General features: G+C 44.3%; 2 gene segments (V, D, J or C); both read left to right on the plus strand.

Annotated features, from left to right (window-relative positions):
* LOC112397468 (T-cell receptor alpha chain C region-like) overlaps positions 1 to 18,435 on the plus strand; it is a 206,179-nt gene that overhangs the window by 63,509 nt on the left and 124,235 nt on the right.
* On the plus strand, positions 5,311 to 5,964 carry LOC112397470 (immunoglobulin lambda variable 6-57-like). The segment is given in 2 exon segments: positions 5,311 to 5,356; positions 5,499 to 5,964. Coding segments are annotated over 2 exon segments (369 nt in total).

The following is an 18,435-nucleotide window of genomic DNA, read 5'->3' on the forward strand; positions in this document are numbered from 1 at the left end:
CACCCTGGTAGCTCAGTCCCTTGATGCTCTGATAGGGCTCCTCTCTCTTCCTTTTCCCTTGATTTTGTTTTTCAGGAATCAAGCCAGATGTCTTGCTGGAGCAAAAAGAGATGTTTGTTCCTTTTAGAAGAAGCAAGATTTTGCAGTGCCAAATGACAGGGACAGGGAAATGAATAATTACATGATACACAGGTGTCAGACGGACCAAGATGGTTCCCTGAACTTTATAAACCAACGAGGAGACTTCTATGGCCCTGGTCTCCAGAACAACTTTACTTGTAGAGGCCAATTCTCCCTGGAGATTCTTGAAACTACAGTGAGAGAGAAGGGACTTACTACTTGCTGCCTTCCCCATGGTGCAACTCCTCTGGGTCCACATAGGGCGCAGCAAAGCCTGCCCTTTCCTCCCACCTTCCACACTGGTGAGCTGACCCCAAGTGCAGGTCTCCCTGGAGATTAGTCACAAGGTGTATCCACATCCATTATTTTAAGACCGCACAAGGCAGTATTATCCCCATTTTATTGTCTAGAAAATGGAGGCTTAGAGAGGTTAAGTGACTTGCAAGTAAGTGGTGGTGTCAGGTATACACCCAGATCTTCCAGGCCTAAATCCAGTGGTCTCTCCACTACAGCACAGCTGCCCCTTGAGACTAGAGCAGGCAGTGAAAAACAAGGACTCCCGGGTTCCAGAACCTTTCCAGCCCAGTGTGTAGGTGGCGTTCTATCTGAGGGTTGTCTGAGCAGAGGTGGGGTTACCCAGCTGCTCGAGCTCAACAGCCTGTGCAAATTCAAAGAAATGGCATATGAGTTCAAAGAACTCACTTGAAGAACAGGAAAAGCCGCTCTCTGCTTGAGGTCATGGGGAAGTGAAGGCTGAAACGTGGATGAGAAGGCTTGCAAAGGTCCCTTCTCCCTTCAAATCTTTCATTCTTCCTTCTGTTCTCAGTGAGGGCAATAAACACATCTTCCTCCATTGCTATGTAATCTATGTTGATTTTCCTGGGACTCCCCAGGCAGCACCCTGGCTCTGAAAATGAAATATTAACTACCTCAGCCTCACAGCCATCTCTAGCAACTGTACACTAATGGAAAAGCAAGAAGTGCTCGTGGCAGCTTGTGTATTGAGGTCAGCAGTGCCTTTCTTAACCCTCTTCTGTCTGGTAAGGCTGAAGGGAGCACAAGTTTCTGTAACGATATGGTCCATCTTTAGAGCCACAACCCAAAGACATGGGGTCCTTCCTATGGCCATGATCTTGGGAATGAGGTCCTTAATGTCTTCCTCTGCTCCTGGGGTGTTGTAGACAGCAACTCACTTTCAAGTCTTCTTGGGCAGAAAAAATCATTTCACTTCAATCAGCATTTCTGAGGACCTTTATGGGTTCAACGGGTGCTTTGAGGGGATTACACAGGAGATAAAGACAGACCAAACAACAATTGTGAGGCTGCACTTACACATCATAAAGCATACAAAGGCAACTCCAGAATTTCTTTCTTTTTTTTTTTTTTTTTAAACATCTTTATTGGGGTATAATTGCTTTACAATGGTGTGTTAGTTTCTGCTTTATAACAAAGTGAAACTCCAGAATTTCTACAAAGGAGGGGCTAAGGGGCTGCAATCTGGTTGAAAGATGCCTCAGGGACTTGCCTTGAGGCAGTATTTTCATAGCACATAAAATTGGGAAAGATGTCAAAGAATGGGAGGCTGACAGGGATTATGGAAAAGGATGGATAAAGCCCCCTCCAAAGCACTCTTGTCTCTCCTACTAACTGTCCAAGTCTCAGGTGTCCTGATTTTTATGTAATGATGTCAAAAAAAAGGAAACTAACAAATGGCCAAGCAATGAGCCAAGTGTTCGCAAATATAATTTCATTTATCCCTCAGCGACTGTAAAGAAACATTAACTCTCCCCAGAAGTCACATGAAGGGACAGACATCTCCCAGGACCTGGGAAGCTGTGGCCTAATTGCTGACCTGGACACAGAAAGAATGGGCACAGGGAACACAATCTGCGCAGAGCCTAAGAAAGAGGGAGTCCAAGGGCAGGGCCCAGGAACACTTTTCTACCTTCCACCTGGGCACCCCACATAGGCTATGCTTGTGTTCGAGTTCCATCTTGCTCCTGCCACAGGCCTGGGCCAAGCTTCTGCAGCAGGTCCCGACTCTCCCTGACCAGTAGAGCACGTCTCCTAGCCACAACCTGCCCCAGCTACCACCAAACCAAATCATCACCTGCTCCATCCCCACTACTGTCTTCCACCTCTGCTTTGATTTATTGTTCATATGGACTCTCTCCTCGTCAGGCCTAGAGGAAGGTTGTTTTTGTTCATTAGCCAAAAACTCTTAAAATTACCTCTAACCTGTGGCAGATAGAAATCACAGTCATAAACGTAAGCACAGTCTTGGAATTTTTCAGAATGACTTCCTGAATAATTTGGGAGAATTCAACAATAATTATCTAAGAAAACAGGCTTATTTGAGCCCTGCTAACTGTTCTTTTGATGTGAATGCAGCTTTAAGCCTACAGCACTTCCTCCTGCCTCAGGGCTTTTTTTTTTTAATACATTCTCATTTCTTATATAGAATGTTCTTTCCCTACACATGCCCCTGATACTGGGTGTATCAAGCAGAGTCCCAGCAGGGGACGGAGGGCACTGTCAAAAGGGAGATCAGAAAGAATCTAATGAAAAGGACATTTGCAAAGGTGTGGGCAGGTGTTATAGACTGAACTGTGTCCCTCAAAAAAAGATATGTTCAAGTCCTAACCCCCAGTACCTCAGAAAGTGACCTTATATGGAAATAGCATCATTGCAATTGCTGTAATTAGTTAAGATTGATGTAATTAGTTAAGATGAGGTCAGACTGGAGTAGGGTAGGCCCCTAAGTCAACATGACTGATGTCTTTGTAAGAAGAAAGCAGCGTAAAGACAAAGACACTGGGAGAACACCATGTGACAGGAAAGGCAAGCCAAGCTAAAGAACACCAAGGGGGCTTCCCTGGTGGCGCAGTGGTTGAGAGTCCGCCTGCCAATGCAGGGGACGCGGGTTCATGCCCTGGTCCGGGAAGATCCCACATGCCGCGGAGCGGCTGGGCCCGCGAGCCATGGCCGCTGAGCCTGCGCGTCCAGAGCCTGTGCTCCGCAACGGGAGAGGCCACAACAGTGAGAGGCCCGCGTACCGCAAAAAAACAAAAACAAACAAACAAACAAAAGAACACCAAGGACTGCCAGCAAACCACCAGCTGCTAGGAAGAGGCAAGGAAGGATCTGCCTAAAGTTTTCGGAGAGGGCGTGGCCCTGCTGACACCTTGATTTCAGACTTCTAGCCCCCAGAACTGTGAGACAGCAAGTCTCTGTTGTTTTAAGCCACCCAGTTTGTGGTACTTTGTTAAGGCAGCCATAGGAAACTAATACAGCTGGGTTATGGGAAACCAAAAAAAGACGGTGAAACACCTCAAGTCTGGCAACAGGAGAATCGCTGCCACCCTGGGCCTGAAGCATGAAGTACATGAGTCTTTACCAAAACCTGCAGCCTCTGGCAGAGGAAAGCAGCCACAGCCAAGGCACAGCCTAGCAGGAAGGGATCTGGGGTAAGACCACCCCACCTCTTCCTCCTCCTTCTCTCCAATCTCCTGATGGTGCCTCCCGTTGGCCAAACTGAACAGGATGCCAGAGAGCAAGGGAACCAGGTGGATGCTGTCCATTGAGATCAGCCTCCTAGAGGAGGAACTAGAGTGATCTGGGGGGACAGACACTACCCAGCACACCTGGGTAACTTCAGCTTTTAAGTCTCAACTGCAAAGTCACTTCCTCAGGGAAGACTTGCCTGACCTCCTGACCAGATCCTGGCCCCATAACGTGCTATCTTAATTCTGCTTCTGTAGAGTACTTGTCACTCTGTAGCACTGGAGAAATTCATTATGCAAATCATTAAGTGATGACTGGCTCCCATGCTCGAAACTAAACTCCATGAGAGAAGAGACCATATCTGTCATTCATCGGTGAATCCCCAAGGTCTGGTGCATAGTAAAAATGACTAGATTTATAGGATGTGCCAATAGGCAAGCAACCTGATATAAAAAGATCAAGTAAGCCCAGAAAAGTTGCCCTTGGCAGCTTTGAACACACTATAGAGAACAGGCACCATTGTGTCCTACAGGTACAGATAGTGCACTTTGTAATACCAGAGATCGTGACCACCTTGAGTACTTGCTAATGGTCCTCTAGAAATGGTGGGTGAGATAGGCAGTTGGGTAAATGAGATGACTAGGGTAAAGAGAGCAACTACCATGAGGTCAAGCTAACTTGAGCTTGCCTCTATCTGAATCCTCAGGCCAGTCTGGTCCCAGTCACACTGGGGAAAACAAGAAAGCTCAGGTGGGTGTCTGCTCCACTAGTGTTGGAATTTAGGTCCTGCACCCAACCTCAGATATTGAACACCTCTTTGCTTACCAGGTGACCCTCTTCCCCGCTTCAGCTGCACCTTCTAGTTTCCATTATTAATTTACCTGTTTAATTTCAATATTTCATAGATTACTGGCCTTGAAACCCAAATGTGCGGGTCCCAAGAATTCAAATACGCCTCTCTTTTGAAGTACATCTAAATTTAGGCTGTCATAAACTGGGAGGGAGTTGTGGTTTCTAAGTTTTTTACAACACTTTACTTTGTGTAATTCAACATAAGTGACCTAAGAACCTTACAGAAAAGAAGATAGATGAGCTCAATAAAGATTAGGAAACTGCATTAAATTTGGAGACAGTGTTTCATTGGATTGCTCTTTTGTACTTGGGTGAATCGCCCTTATCCAACTTTGCCTGGAGGAAGTTTGGAGTAAACAGAACGATCATTACAACACCCGCAGTCCTTGTGCATACACTATCGACCTCCTCTTTTGATGGTTCTTTTGATTATGGCTGTAAAAGTCAATAATTCTTCTGGGTATTAACCCTTAACATCACCACAGTACATACAACATGTACCTCTAACATGAAAATGAAGCAACTATATCAAACTTAACTTCTAGGGTGGGAAGCAAAAATCTTGTGATCAATCAAATAAGCTGCGTTAACCTCCTCTCAATTGGCCTTATTTATCTGGACCACGTTATTGATCTTGAAGGGCACTGTCATCTCATTAACAGTCAGCAGGCTCTGCGTGCTTCCTGTGATTGACAAAACCTCTCTGGGTAACAGAACAGCTGCCAACAGGGGCTGGTTTCCTCAGGCACAAACACGTCACAGAGAAGGTGTTGACTCTGAGGAGGGACCAGGCACAGGACAAGTTGGGAGGCAGAGCTGTCCCTGAGTGGAGCCATGCAGAGGGTCTGCTACCTCATCCACCTCACCCTCTTCTGGGCAGGTAAGGCAGATCCTGGAACCTCAAAAGAGCAAGGCTCAGCAAGGCATCAAGGCTGCCAGGGCCTGGCCCTCGAGCACAGCACCCGTTACTCAATGATCTCAGCCCCAGTCCTCACTAAGCCCCTCTCGTGTCTCTTCTCTAGGAGTCATGTCAGCTGTCATGTTGGTGCCTCAAGACCAAGCAAGGAGTGTGTCTGTGGGGGAATCTGTCACCCTCAGGTGCTCCATGAAAGGAGAATCCATCAGTAACTACTATACCTTCTGGTATAGGAAAACACCGGGTAACACAATGACTTTCATATACCGAGAAGGGGGCACATATGGCCCTGGTTTCGAAGACAACTTCCAAGGTGAAATTGATTTTTTAAACAACCAGGCTGTGCTGAATATCCTGGAGGCATCAGAGAGAGATGAAGGATCTTACTACTGTGCCTCGACCACCACCCTGCTGTGGGTTCACTTCTGAGCAGCTCAAAAAATGTGGAGATCTACGTGGAACAGCAGTTCCAACAAGATCATGACTTTCTCCTGAATAAATAGTTCAAGAAATGGAAGCCGGAGAAGGCTGACGTTCATGCCTTTCCTTCAGGTTCACTGGCTCACAGCCTGCCCACGCACTCCAGTGGTGCTCAGACAGGCAACCCCCACTGGGGTGTGGCCCGGTGTAGGGCAGGAGAGAGGAGAGACAGAGTCAGAAATTGTAGCATTTATGGTACACTCTTAACAGTTTTCTTGGAGAGTCATAAAAGATTTGGCCACACAGCCTAAAGTACTTAGGATATGACATAAAGAGGCACTTTCCAAAGTATGACTATGGTGATGTCCAGTTTCTCCCCAGCCATATACACCAGGAATCTAGCCGTTCTCAAGGAGAGGGGCTGGGAAGGTGGGAAGACTCCTCCCTTCCTTCGGCATCAATGGTACACACTGCCTGTCATCTTCCCAACGTGGATGGCAATACTTGATCTCTAGCTTGCTGTACTGTTTTGGACTTTTGCCCTCCTTTCCATCTCTACCTCTTTACTTCTTCTTCTATATGTTCTAGAAAAAAGACATTGAACAATTTTTTCCCACTGGCATTTCTTTATCCTTCTTTGGACAGCTCAGTTTAGACTCCACTTTTATCTTGAGCGATGTACTTTTCCAGATTTAGATGACTGACAGCCTATTCTGAGGCTGAACCTGTCCTTCCTTCTGACCTCATCTAGAAAAGCTACCATTCACCTCACTGAATACCTTACTGGAATTTTGGTGGTGATGGGTATGTTCAGTAATTTGATTATTGTGATGGTTTCATGGGTGTATGGGTATATCTGAATTCATCAGGTTGTGTGCTGTAAATATGTACTGCTTATTAATAAAGATTAATAATCTTATCAATAATCTAATCAAAGATCCTGCTGTCCACAGAAGTACAAAAAAGGCTGAGAAGTGTTTGCCAGACACACACAGTTACACAGTTGGTTCCAGTCAGGGATCCTCACTGTTCCACCAAGGCACCTCCCAATCTGCCCATCTCTTGTGATTTTGTCTGACCTTTCATATATATGTATCTATATATGATAAAGAATGATATTTGGAAGCTTTATGTAGATGCTGTCAAAGTTTTGGAACCATAGTTTTAAAAGACCTGCAAAATGGAATCCTAGGAAGAAACCCAGTGGGTCCTTCTGACAGAGACCAGAAGAATGTCTTTGATGAGAAGGAGGAGAGAAAACATCTGGACAAATTCATAAAACTGTACGTTAGCTGTAATAATGATTAATATCTGTTGAGTGTTACATGTGTTATATGATTTAATCCTCACAATGATCCTATGATGCATTTTCTATTATTATCCCCATTTTACAAACGAGGACACTAAGGCACAGAAGAACTAAAACACGTGCCCAAGATACCACTGGTAATAAGGGAGGGCGACAGATTTCAGACTCTGGAGCTGAAGGACACAGTATGTGATTCAGGAGGTTGGGGGAGGGTGGTCCATAGAGGAGACTGTCCCCAGGATGTGTCAGAAATAAGGGACAACAGGGCTGTGCCCTCGCCACCAGACCTGTTCAAACCAATGCTCCGTGACCATCTGTCAAGAAACTGGGACAATGCAGCACAAGTCCCAGAGGATTTCTCAATGTTTTCTAACTCTGAGATTTTGTGATCGTGACACAAGCTTCACTCCGTCTTCTAAAATTATCTGTACCTCTTCATCTTTGAAACCAGGATAAGAAGAGTTACATCTTCAGAGATAAGAAGAGTTCCATCTTCACAGTGTTGTTAAAGGCAAATGATAGAGAAGAAGTAAATTGCATTGTACATGGTAGCTATGCCATAAATGTTACTTAACATAAGTAAAGTAAAGGGCCAACAATAAAGTGGAATAATTGAGAAGAACGTGAACTAAATTACAGAGTGCCAAGATGCAACCACTCTGCAGGTGTGGACTCACTTAATCCTTATGACAGCCCCGTGAGGTCTTTATTGTCAGCTCAGTGTCACAGATGGAGAAACTGAGCCTCAGAGAGACTGGGTAGCTTACCTAAGGTTCCAGAAGCAGAGCTAGGATCTGGGTCAGAGGCAGACGGCCCTGGTACTAGGCTAGGGGCTGTGGGATATACTAAAGAAATACATGGCCTATAACAATGCCTGAATTAGAGAACAGCTGGGAACAATTGTGTGAATTCCAGTCATCTGTGTGATGCAGAGGTTGCCCTTGACTCCTTGGCCAGTCCCGGGGAGAGGGAATAGGGGTAGGGGTACCTAACCCCTTCCACCTCCACTTCTCCCTCCCTTGCTTTAAAACACCAGTTGCAATTGCAGCTTCCAGGCTGTTCTCCGGAGATTCCTCACTCCTGTGACTGAAGGAGGACTGCGGCTACACAGCCCCCTCCCACTTCCACTCCTGAGCCCACCCCTAGGTCTGCAGCTTGTCTCCCAGGCCACAACATGGGAAATGGGCCAACATCTTCCTCCCTTCTGATGCTTGTCAAAGGCAGTAGCTTGTTGAATTCTCTTAGAGTCTCTAGGGTGCTAATGCATTCACTGCCTTCTTCTTGCCTTCTCAGAGGCCTGTCTGGAATGGCAGCTACAGGGGTCTGGGGCTAGTGTGATGAGAGCTGGAGAAATTCTGCGGGTCCCTGGAGGGTCCATAGAATTGCCAACTTTACCATCCATATATATCTGCACAGTGAGACAGAGTGTCCAAGTTTGTCTCTTCCATTTTCATTGACTTATTATCACTTAATCGAGGCAGCAGAAGGGCTCAAGATCTATCATCCACAGTTCTCTGCATTCAAAAATGAGGAAACTGACACCAGAAAGCGCTGAATTAAGGTGTGGGAGCCACCAAGCAAAGAAGAGAACTGAGTTCAAACAAAACTTTCCCCACTCTAGGTAGAGTCTTAGGCCCCTGCAGTGCCTCAGACAGAAAGTACTGGCTAATAAATTCTCCATAGCAACAAGGTGAAAAAACTCTGGAATTGAGGCTTCTTTGCTACTTCTCAATTCAACATCTTGCCTCCAAATATAAATTGAAATCATGGGGTTATACATCTCTAATATTTTTTGGTCAGAGCGCTTTATTCTTCCTCCAGCAAATACCATCTCTCCTCTATGCTTAATTTTTCTCCATAGCATTTATTACCATCTGATGTGATGTATATTTTACTTGCTTATTTATTTGTTATTTAGCTCTCCACTGACTGGAACACAAGCTCCATGATGGCAGAGATTTTGTCTGTTTTCTTCACTGCCTTAACTCCACCACTTAGAAATCTGGCACAAAATGGGCACTCAACAAACGTGTGGAAGGAATGAGTGGGTGAAATGTGGAATGAATGAGTACTACATACCCTGCACTGTGCTGAATGCTGGGGATATAATAGTGCACAAGACTGGTGACAACTTTGCCCTCAGAAATGCTTTATCCAAGCCTCATCTATCCACTAACAAGATTTTCTGAAGGGTAGATAATAAAGCAATCTAGAACACCAAATAACTTACTCTTGGAGAGCAGACATAAGAGCTCCTACATTTCTTGGACATCCCCCCATGACAGGGATAAAATGGGGTGGAGCAGGGAAGGGGTGGGGATGGCAGGCTTTCTCGTGAAAGAAAGACTTCCATTTTTCAAAACCAAGTGATGGAATTCCATGAATTAGCACAAGTGGAGAGGAAGCCATACTGAAAAGGTCAAAACTTAGAACATGAAAAGGAAGATGGCAGACTTGGATGATTGACAAATGGAATATGGAGCAGGTCACATTGAGCCCTTTGCCTTTTCTCCCTCCTTAGGCGACCACATTCTGTGGATTGATGAGTGTGTCTTCCCAACCATAAAAGGAGAGCATACGAATTGGATGAAGCATTTCTCTTGCTGGTGCCCAAGATGACACTACTCCAGCAGCCCCAGGAGAGAATGTGCCACCTCATCTACACTTGCAGATCCACATGCCTCCCAAAACTGTCCCAATAGACAGGGAAGCTGACATAAAACATGCTTACCTCAGTGATGTTCTTGGTTTTTCCTCATCTCCAGGAACCTGAGGAATTTGGAGTAACTGTGGAGAAAGCTGGAGGGTTTTCACAATTCCTCGCAAAACTTTAGGGATTCTGCCTCCAGGACTTCTGGTTGTGCTGGGACCACAAGGCCCAGGGTAGGCCTCAGAGTTGCTTTCCATCCTCACTTGTCACCTAAGAGAAGTGAGCAATATTTCTCAGAGACAGTAGAAGGAAAGTCAGCATCCACAGAGACAATACCAAAAAAAGCAAACAAACAAAAAGCCCACATAGCTTGGGTCTGAGTTGTCAGCAGCTCTGTCACATCCAAGGCCTCCTCGCCCATAAAGACTTCAACTGTGTCTGCAGAGCACGTTATGGTCATGAGTGATTAACGGAAGATTAACTACCTCAATTGCCTTAAGGAGGAAGAAGAGTTTCATGCACCAAGTTTATAAATAAAAGAACCACAAAGGAGCCAATATTACTGGCACTACATGTTGAAACCAGACAGTTGACCCAGTAGCAATAACACTCCTCTGTAATAAGAATTAAAATCTCTGAGTCCACAACTAGTCCATTTCTCAGCATCCAAACCATCATTATGTTTTCCACATGAAGGATCTCCTTCTCAGCCCTACGGCCCTACCGCTATGCCCCGCAACACACAGAGTGTTAGAATGGTGAGAAACTTCAATCACCTCCTGGTTCATCCTCTTCCACTGAAGATGCAGAAACTGAGGAATGGAGAAATTGACTTTCTCTCCAGCCCACAGCCAGCGGGTGGCAAAGCCAAATCCAACCCCTGGTCATAAATACCTCCCACCACACCCTGACACCCGGTTGCCACGGGAAAGCACCCTATTAGCCCTGTATTTTCAGTCTGCATCCCTGCTATGCTATTCTCCCCTCTGGTCAGCTGGAGAATCTCCTCCTAGCCAAGTTGAGCTGCAGGAGTAAAAAGTCTCATAGTTGTTGCAGGAGTACAGAGCCTCAAAGTACTCCAGAGGGTCCACTACACTTCCACCCTTGCTTTCTACCCCTTTCTAAAGAAACTCCTTGAAATCTCAAATCCTGCCCTGGGTCCTTTCGCATTCCTTTGGGAGACTAGCTCCACACCGAGTGCATAGCAGCTGTTCAGTATAAAGAAGAAAGGCTGCTCTCCCACTCTCTCTTCACCTAAGTAAACCCCACTCATTAGGGACCCTGCTCCTCACTCTCTGCCTTTGTCTCCATGGCAGTACCTCTGACCCTTTCTACTGAGGAATAGACAGATCAATGACCAGAGCCTGCCTTCTCTTCAGAGGCATAATCTCCTCCCCAAGGGTGTGGAGAAAAGGGAGCCCTCTTGCACTGTTGGTGGGAATGTAAACTGATACAGCCACTATGGGGAACAGTATGGACGTTCCTTAAAAAACTAAACATAGAACTACCATATGATCCAGCAATCCCACTATGGGCATATACCCTGAGAAAACCATAATTCAAAAAGAGACATGCACCCCAATGTTCATTGCAGCACTATTTACAATAGCCAGGACATGAAAGCAACCTAAGTGTCCATCAACAGATGAATGGATAAAGAAGATGTGGCACATATATACAATGGAATATTACTCAGCCATAAAAAGAAATGAAATTGAGTTATTTGTAGTGAGGTGGATGGACCTACAGGCTGTCATACAGAGTGAAGTAAGTCAGAAAGAGAAAAACAAATACCATATGCTAACACATATCTATGGAATCTAAAAAAATATGGTTCTGAAGAACCTAGGGGCAGGACAGGAATAAAGACACAGACGTAGAGAATGGACTTGAGGACACGGGGAGGGGGAAGGGTAAGCTGGGATGAAGTGAGAGAGTAGCATTGACATACATACACTACCAAATGTAAAATTGATAGCTAGTGGAAAGCAGCTGCATCGCACAGGGAGATCAGCTCGATGCTTTGTGACCACCTAGAGGGGTAGGATAGGGAGGTTGGGAGGGAGATGCAAGAGGGAGGGTATATAGGGATATATGTATGCATATAGCTGATTCACTTTGTTATACAGCGGAAACTAACACAACATTGTAAAGGAATTATACTCCAATAAAGATGTTAAAAAAAATCTCCTTCCCTTTCTTTTTCAGAATAAATGCAAGTCCACAATATGACAATGCTGTTAAGAAAAAGAAAGCTAGTAAGTTGCTATAAGATTATAAGAATGGCAACGTTATTATACTCAGCACTGGTCAGCTCTTCCCACAGGGTCACTGGCCTGGCACGTTCCTGAATTAGCCTGAGTAAGTCTTAGTGAAATTAAACAGTGTTGAATTGCAGCCTGTGAAGAGTTATTATACAATGGAAAAGAAACCCACTAGACTGGAATGTGTGTTCAAAACCTACTCTTGTCGTGTGAGAACCTGAGCCCATCACCTCACTTCCCCAGGCTCATTTACAAGGGCAGGAAGCCGGAACTGATACAGCCTGAGGTCCCTTCCCTTCTCACCTTCTATGATGCTATGATTAGTCATACCCATTTCCTATGAGTGAGAAAAAGAGAAAACATTCTGAAATTTCAGCAAGAAGTTCAAAATGAAAAATCTCCTTGAAATGAAAATCATCAACAGCTGTAAAGAGGTACTAGTAAAAATAATCATTGATGGCCTACAGTCATGGGGTACTTTTGTATGTGTAAGTCGCTGCTCAAAGTAGTTTACATGTTTTAATTTGTTTAATCTTCAAACAACCCATTGCTACTATTGTCCTTATTTTGTAGAAAAAACATGGAAGTGAGGTGAGGGTAAGGCATTGCCCAAGGTCATACTACGGCTGAGTGGCTAAGCTTGGACACAAGCCCAGGCAGCCTGCCTCCAAAGATATTGTGCAATCCAAGAGGCTCCATTTTCTGGAGCTTATTAAAACCTATCTTTTAAAACATGTCTGTGGGCAAAAGAGTGGGTCCGATACCTTCCCAAAGTCCTTTCTGACTGTAGCAGGCTCTATTCTATAAAAGGAAGCTATGCAAGGAGTGAAGAACTATCTCCTGTTGGGTTCCCCATGATACTACCCTTACTTTTCTTTTTTATTGGAGTATAATTGCTTTACAACGTTGTGTTCGTTTCTGCTGTACAATGACCATGTGTAAAATAGTAGCCAGTGGGAACATGCTATAGAGCACAGGAAGCTCAGCTCGGTGCTCTGTGACGACCTAGATGGGTGGGGTGGTCTAAAAAATTTAGTCTATAAACTGCATATATGTTTTTATATATGAGTTCTTTTAATAGTAAAAAGAGCATGGTTTGTGGAATCAGACAAAAGTGAGGAAGAATCACAACTCCTCATTTACTGTAGGACCTTGAACAAGGTTGCTTAACTTCTCTAAACCTCTATTTCCTCATGGATAAAATACAGATAATAATACTTATTTCACAGAGTTATTACAAAGATTAAATGAAATAATTGCTAGAAATCATCTGGCACTCCTGGGTGACTAGCACACCAAAGGTGCTCAGTAATGCTAATACTCTAACTCCTCAGCTCTTAACGGTCTGAAGGAGGGTGGTTTTTACACAGAAGAGAGAAGAATGAAGGATCTAAAATGGGAGGTGGGTTTCCCTGGTGGTGCAGTGGTTAAGAATCTGCCTACCAATGCAGGGGACACAGGCTCGAGCCCTGGTCCGGGAAGATCCCACATGCCGCGGAGCAACTAAGCCCGTGCGCTACAACTACTGAGGCTGCGCTCTAGAGACTGAGTACTACAACTACTGAACCTGCGCTCTAGAGACTGCGTGCCACAACTACTGAAGCCCGCAGGCCTAGGGCCTGTGCTCTGCAACAAGAGAAGCCACCGCAGTGAGAAGCCCCGCTCTCTGCAACTAGAGAATTCCCGCTTGCAGCAAACAAGATACAACACAGCCAAAAATAAAATAAATAAATTTATTTTAAAATAAATAAATAAATAAAATGGGAGGAAACATTGACAATGACCACTAACATTTTTTCAAACCAAGAAGTCCAAATGTGCTGCCAGCATATTTTTCATAAAAATATCTCATCAGGAATGTTCTTCCCACACGACCTCTCTAATTCTTTCCATGCATTGACAATAGTGAAAGTCTCAAAGACAAATCCAGTATTGGGAGGATCTAGGTCCCCAATAACATACTGTGTCTTCATTGTCCTTTGTCTGTACCAGATGAAGGTGGCCCAGGCCGGTCTCAGCTCTAGCAGAAGTAACAAGGAGAATGAATTTTGCATGCCAAACTCTTTTCCAATAGACATGGTTCGGATGTCTAGGACAATAGCTACAAGGAACTCTCAATTTTCAGAAAGCTCAGCCTTCGAGCTTTGAGAATATTCCCCTGCAGGGCCTTACCAGTCGTAGGCTATTTAATTAATGTACCTTATTAGGAATACAGAGATGTTTTTTCATCCTTAAAAAGGAAAGTATTAAGTTTCATTAGTAACCTGTGAGGGGTTACATTTGTCCATCCTCATGCTGCCCGTGCTTTCTACCTAGGGTTAGCTCACTATGGCAGTTGGCCAAGAAAACCATGTTCCCCTAAATGAATCCCAAAGAGCAATATCCTCACTGCAGTACTTTGGCTTCTTCCATTAAAAAAAAAAAAAAAAAAAAAAAAAAAAAAAAAAAAAAAAAAAAAAAAGAATAAAATACCTAAGGGTGTCTGCACCAAATCCCACGTGGGAAAAAAGCTGTCTGAGATCGGAAGAAACTTCCATCTGCTAAAAGGAGCCAGCAGCCTGTTGACAAAACATTGGGGGCGGGGGGAGTCAGAACTCCTCCTTTTGTGTGACTTTAGATAGATAAGTCACTTAAACTCTTTGAGCCTCAGATTCTCATCTGTACAATAAAGAGTTTATATTGGATGATCGCTATGCTTCCTTCAACACTAACAAACTATAGGTCTCTGCCCAGCAAGAAAGAGAAGGAAGCAGCTGTGGGACAAAGGGGATCAGATGTCACAGATTCCCAAGATTGTAATGCACAGATTCCTGGCTGGCTGATTCCTTTATGTGACTCAGTAAGGATAAAATCAGAAAAAGAACTAAACAAAATACACTCATGATTAATCAAAGGGGACTGAAAGTCATTGCTAACCTCACACCTGCCTTGCTTTGCCTTCGGCTCACCTCCCTTGGGATATTCCTCCTCTTTAATGCCTCATCGGGATTTTTCAAAAACTGTGATCACTCACGGTTGAAGCTTTTAATCTCCCATGTATAAAAGGATATGCAAAGAGAGTTCAGTCTCCTGTTGAGTCTCTGCCAAGGTCTTAGCCTGGCAGTTCTGGGAAAAGAGCCAAAGACCCCATATTTCTTGGCTGTTAACATTCTCCCATCTGTGCTCAAGTCGGCAGGCTGGGCTTCAGGCTGTGGCTTGTCTGTAGTCTTACAGATAAGGAACTCTAGGTTTTCTAAAGGGACTCCTAAGAATATTTCTGCAAGAAAGTAACTTGGCCCTCAAGTAACCAGACAGAGGATTATCTGGTTATATTTGGTGACAGTAAGAAAAAGACCAGGAAGTCTATATTCTATATTATAGCCTCAGAATCCAATCTTATCCTCCAATCCAATCCAATCACTTCAGGTACTGATATTAATTAGATCTTAGGTAATGTTCATAAATATCAGTGTCATCTGTGTTCCCAATACAGGGTGTCCTACATCGTACATACGCAGGTGGAGAGGGTAATGTTCTCAGGTATGATAACAGCCCTGAACAGCATTCAAAAAGGAAAGACCTGCAAAACACAAGACATCTCACTGTGTTTCTGAGCCAGAGGCTCTGCTAAACAACAGAATCGGGGATCAGACCAATTGTCCACTGTGTCTCCCTGATTGAACTCACACAAAATAGCAGGTGCCATTTTTACTCCATGCAAGGCATTCAGACCCAAGTTCCCTGAAATGTTGTTACCAATATTCTGATGGAAAAGTACATGTTCCAAACTGTTAAATCTGACCATTCTCTAAGCATGGAATTCCCTCTTTTTCTGTAAATGTTCTAGCTTATTTTTATTTTCTAGTATTTCCTTTCTGAAGCTAATTCCCAAAGGGCTCTCCTATGCTTTCTCATTCCCATTACAAGGTCAACATACAAGTTGAATATTTTAATTTCTTCAGACACCTCTATGGAGAGATTTCCACTTCCATTTCTCTGTTATCCCAGGCACCTACCAGGAGCAAGGAGCTCAAGCTTGGACAGCCTTGGGATATACAGCAACAATAAACATGCTCTCCATGTCATTGTTCCATGGCCAATTACTCAGTGTCTTCGGTGGCATTTGTTTCTCAATATTTTTCTCTGATCTTGATCCTTGGGCCTCCACTTTATAAATTCATACTTTCTTCTTTGAAATCCTCCCAGCCTCCCTCACCCTGAGCTTTACCCCTTCCAACAATGACATTTCTCAGATCATTTGCATCTCAACAGGGAAATGATGCAAAACAGGTCCCTTCCTATTCCGGTTTTTTGCTTCCCACTCCTACCCCTACCCATTCAGGTCTGGAAAGTTAGCACCACCTTGCGCCATTCATGAGCATTTTCTCAGAGATCTGTTTCCAGAGAAGCATTTTGCATGCTCTGAAGGCAGAAGATGGATGAAGGGTATCTTTGGGGGACCAAGCCTGAAGCCCACTGATATTGTGACTCTTGAAGGTGCTTGACTCAGAAAGACTGAAAGTTTCTACCTAAATCCAGGTCCAGCTACTTCATCACTGTAGCTTGCCATTGGAAAAAGGATGGGCTATCTACATATCACTCCTCTAAAGGCACAGAACTGAATCTTAAATTCTACGTGATGTTTGGATTGTGAAGCTCCAGGACAAAGGCTGGGATGCACCAGTTCTGTGAACTCTAAAGGGAGCTGTCCAGATCATATGCCTTCAATGGAAGAAAGAAGTGCTGTCACCTTAGAAACTCCAACTCTGGTCTACTTGTGTTCTCTGATACCACACCTCATTCTATCATGTATTTATGGCAGATCTGGTCTACTCAGAGATAACCTGGACCAAGTCAACATAGTCTTTGTTAGTCTTCAGACTCAAAGTGAAGTAAGGGAATCTGACTCCAGAGTAAAATCTTCCCCTCTCTCCAGTACAGGCTCCAAAAGCTACATATAGAGCAGGTCTCTAACCACCCCATTTTTACATTTGGATGTATTTCTCCCACTTCCTGTACATTGTTTCTTCGTACAAAGAATTCAGTGATAAAAACTGAGACTCCATCCTACATACACTGATTACCTCAACTATCAGTGCAGATTGAGTGTACGGAGGGAGGACAATTTTGTACCAAGATTTATTTATCTCTGTTTTCAGGAAAAAAACAATAGACACTTTCTCCCTACAATGGCTTTCTCACTGATAGATTATTTGCCACAAGGGGTTCAAATGGTTCTGCCATCGCTTTTTGGCTTCCACACCCCAAGCCATCTGGTCTCCATCACAGCTGAAGGAGGATCTCCTTGTTCAGCTTTGTTGATGCCATCACACTGATCCCAGAAGTCAGACCTGACTACACAGATTAGCTAATAAACCAGGGAAAGCCCGTGTTCTAAGACAGAGGTGGAAAGTGGTGGGATGGATGGGACCAGGGTGCTGGGAAACTGCTCAAGTCTACCGCTGACTCAGTCTTCTCACCACCTGCCTAATGCGTCCAAGAGATGCGTCTTCCTTATGAGGTACCAGAGACTCAGAATATCCACATCCTGTGGTTCCTGTACCCCCTAACACCCCACATTTGAGTTCCTTTCCTATTCAGAGAACAAAAGCTGCTGGCTTTGGGCCAGTTCACAACAGATGTAAGGCACAACCGCCAACTACCCAGGAAGCATCCACCAGGGCAGGGCATGAGAATCTGCTTCTTAGAAATTCCCATTCTTGTGGTCCCATCAATCACCTGACACCTGCCCAAAGAGAGACTGAGAGACTTTCTCCTGAGCATCTTCAGGGATTTAATGCTTCCTGATGGGAATTGAGATGGCTGAGTTGCGGCTAAGTTTAAGAGACTGAGAGTTAAGGGAATTATTGGAAAGCAGGTATTACTCTACATGTACTTTAGGCACACCTGCAAATCTATCCAAAACTTTGATACAATGTCTTCCTAAATCACTGACATTGCCCACCTCACTCTCTGAATCCATGAGGTGATCACACACTGGACAGGCTTTCAAAGCCATGAGCAGCAGGACCTTTCCTTTCTCCACATGCAGGACAATGGAGTTGGGGATTCTGCTCATCAGAATGTTATTGCTAGTTTGTGAAAGGCCTTGCAAAGATGTCCTTGTACTGCAACATTCTGTAAGAGATTGTACTTTGACTTTCTCTAAGGCCGTAGATCTCTTTTGCTACCTTTGTGACCTAAGAGAATGGTCCCTTCTGTGTACTGCCTACTTAGTAAAGCAAAGAATAATAGGAAGCACACGGACAAAGTAAAAGGAAAGACACAAAGACATTAGTACGAGGGAGAATACTGTTGTGGACTCAGAATGTTTATCACTTGAATTGATATTAACCTGAACTTCCTAGAAAATAACGATAAAAACGTCAATATTAAGATATGTATTTTCTTAGTGTCTCTG

This window comes from Neophocaena asiaeorientalis, unplaced genomic scaffold (assembly GCF_003031525.2).
Source record: "Neophocaena asiaeorientalis asiaeorientalis breed wild unplaced genomic scaffold, Neophocaena_asiaeorientalis_V1.1 scaffold27, whole genome shotgun sequence".
NCBI lineage: Eukaryota > Metazoa > Chordata > Mammalia > Artiodactyla > Phocoenidae > Neophocaena > Neophocaena asiaeorientalis.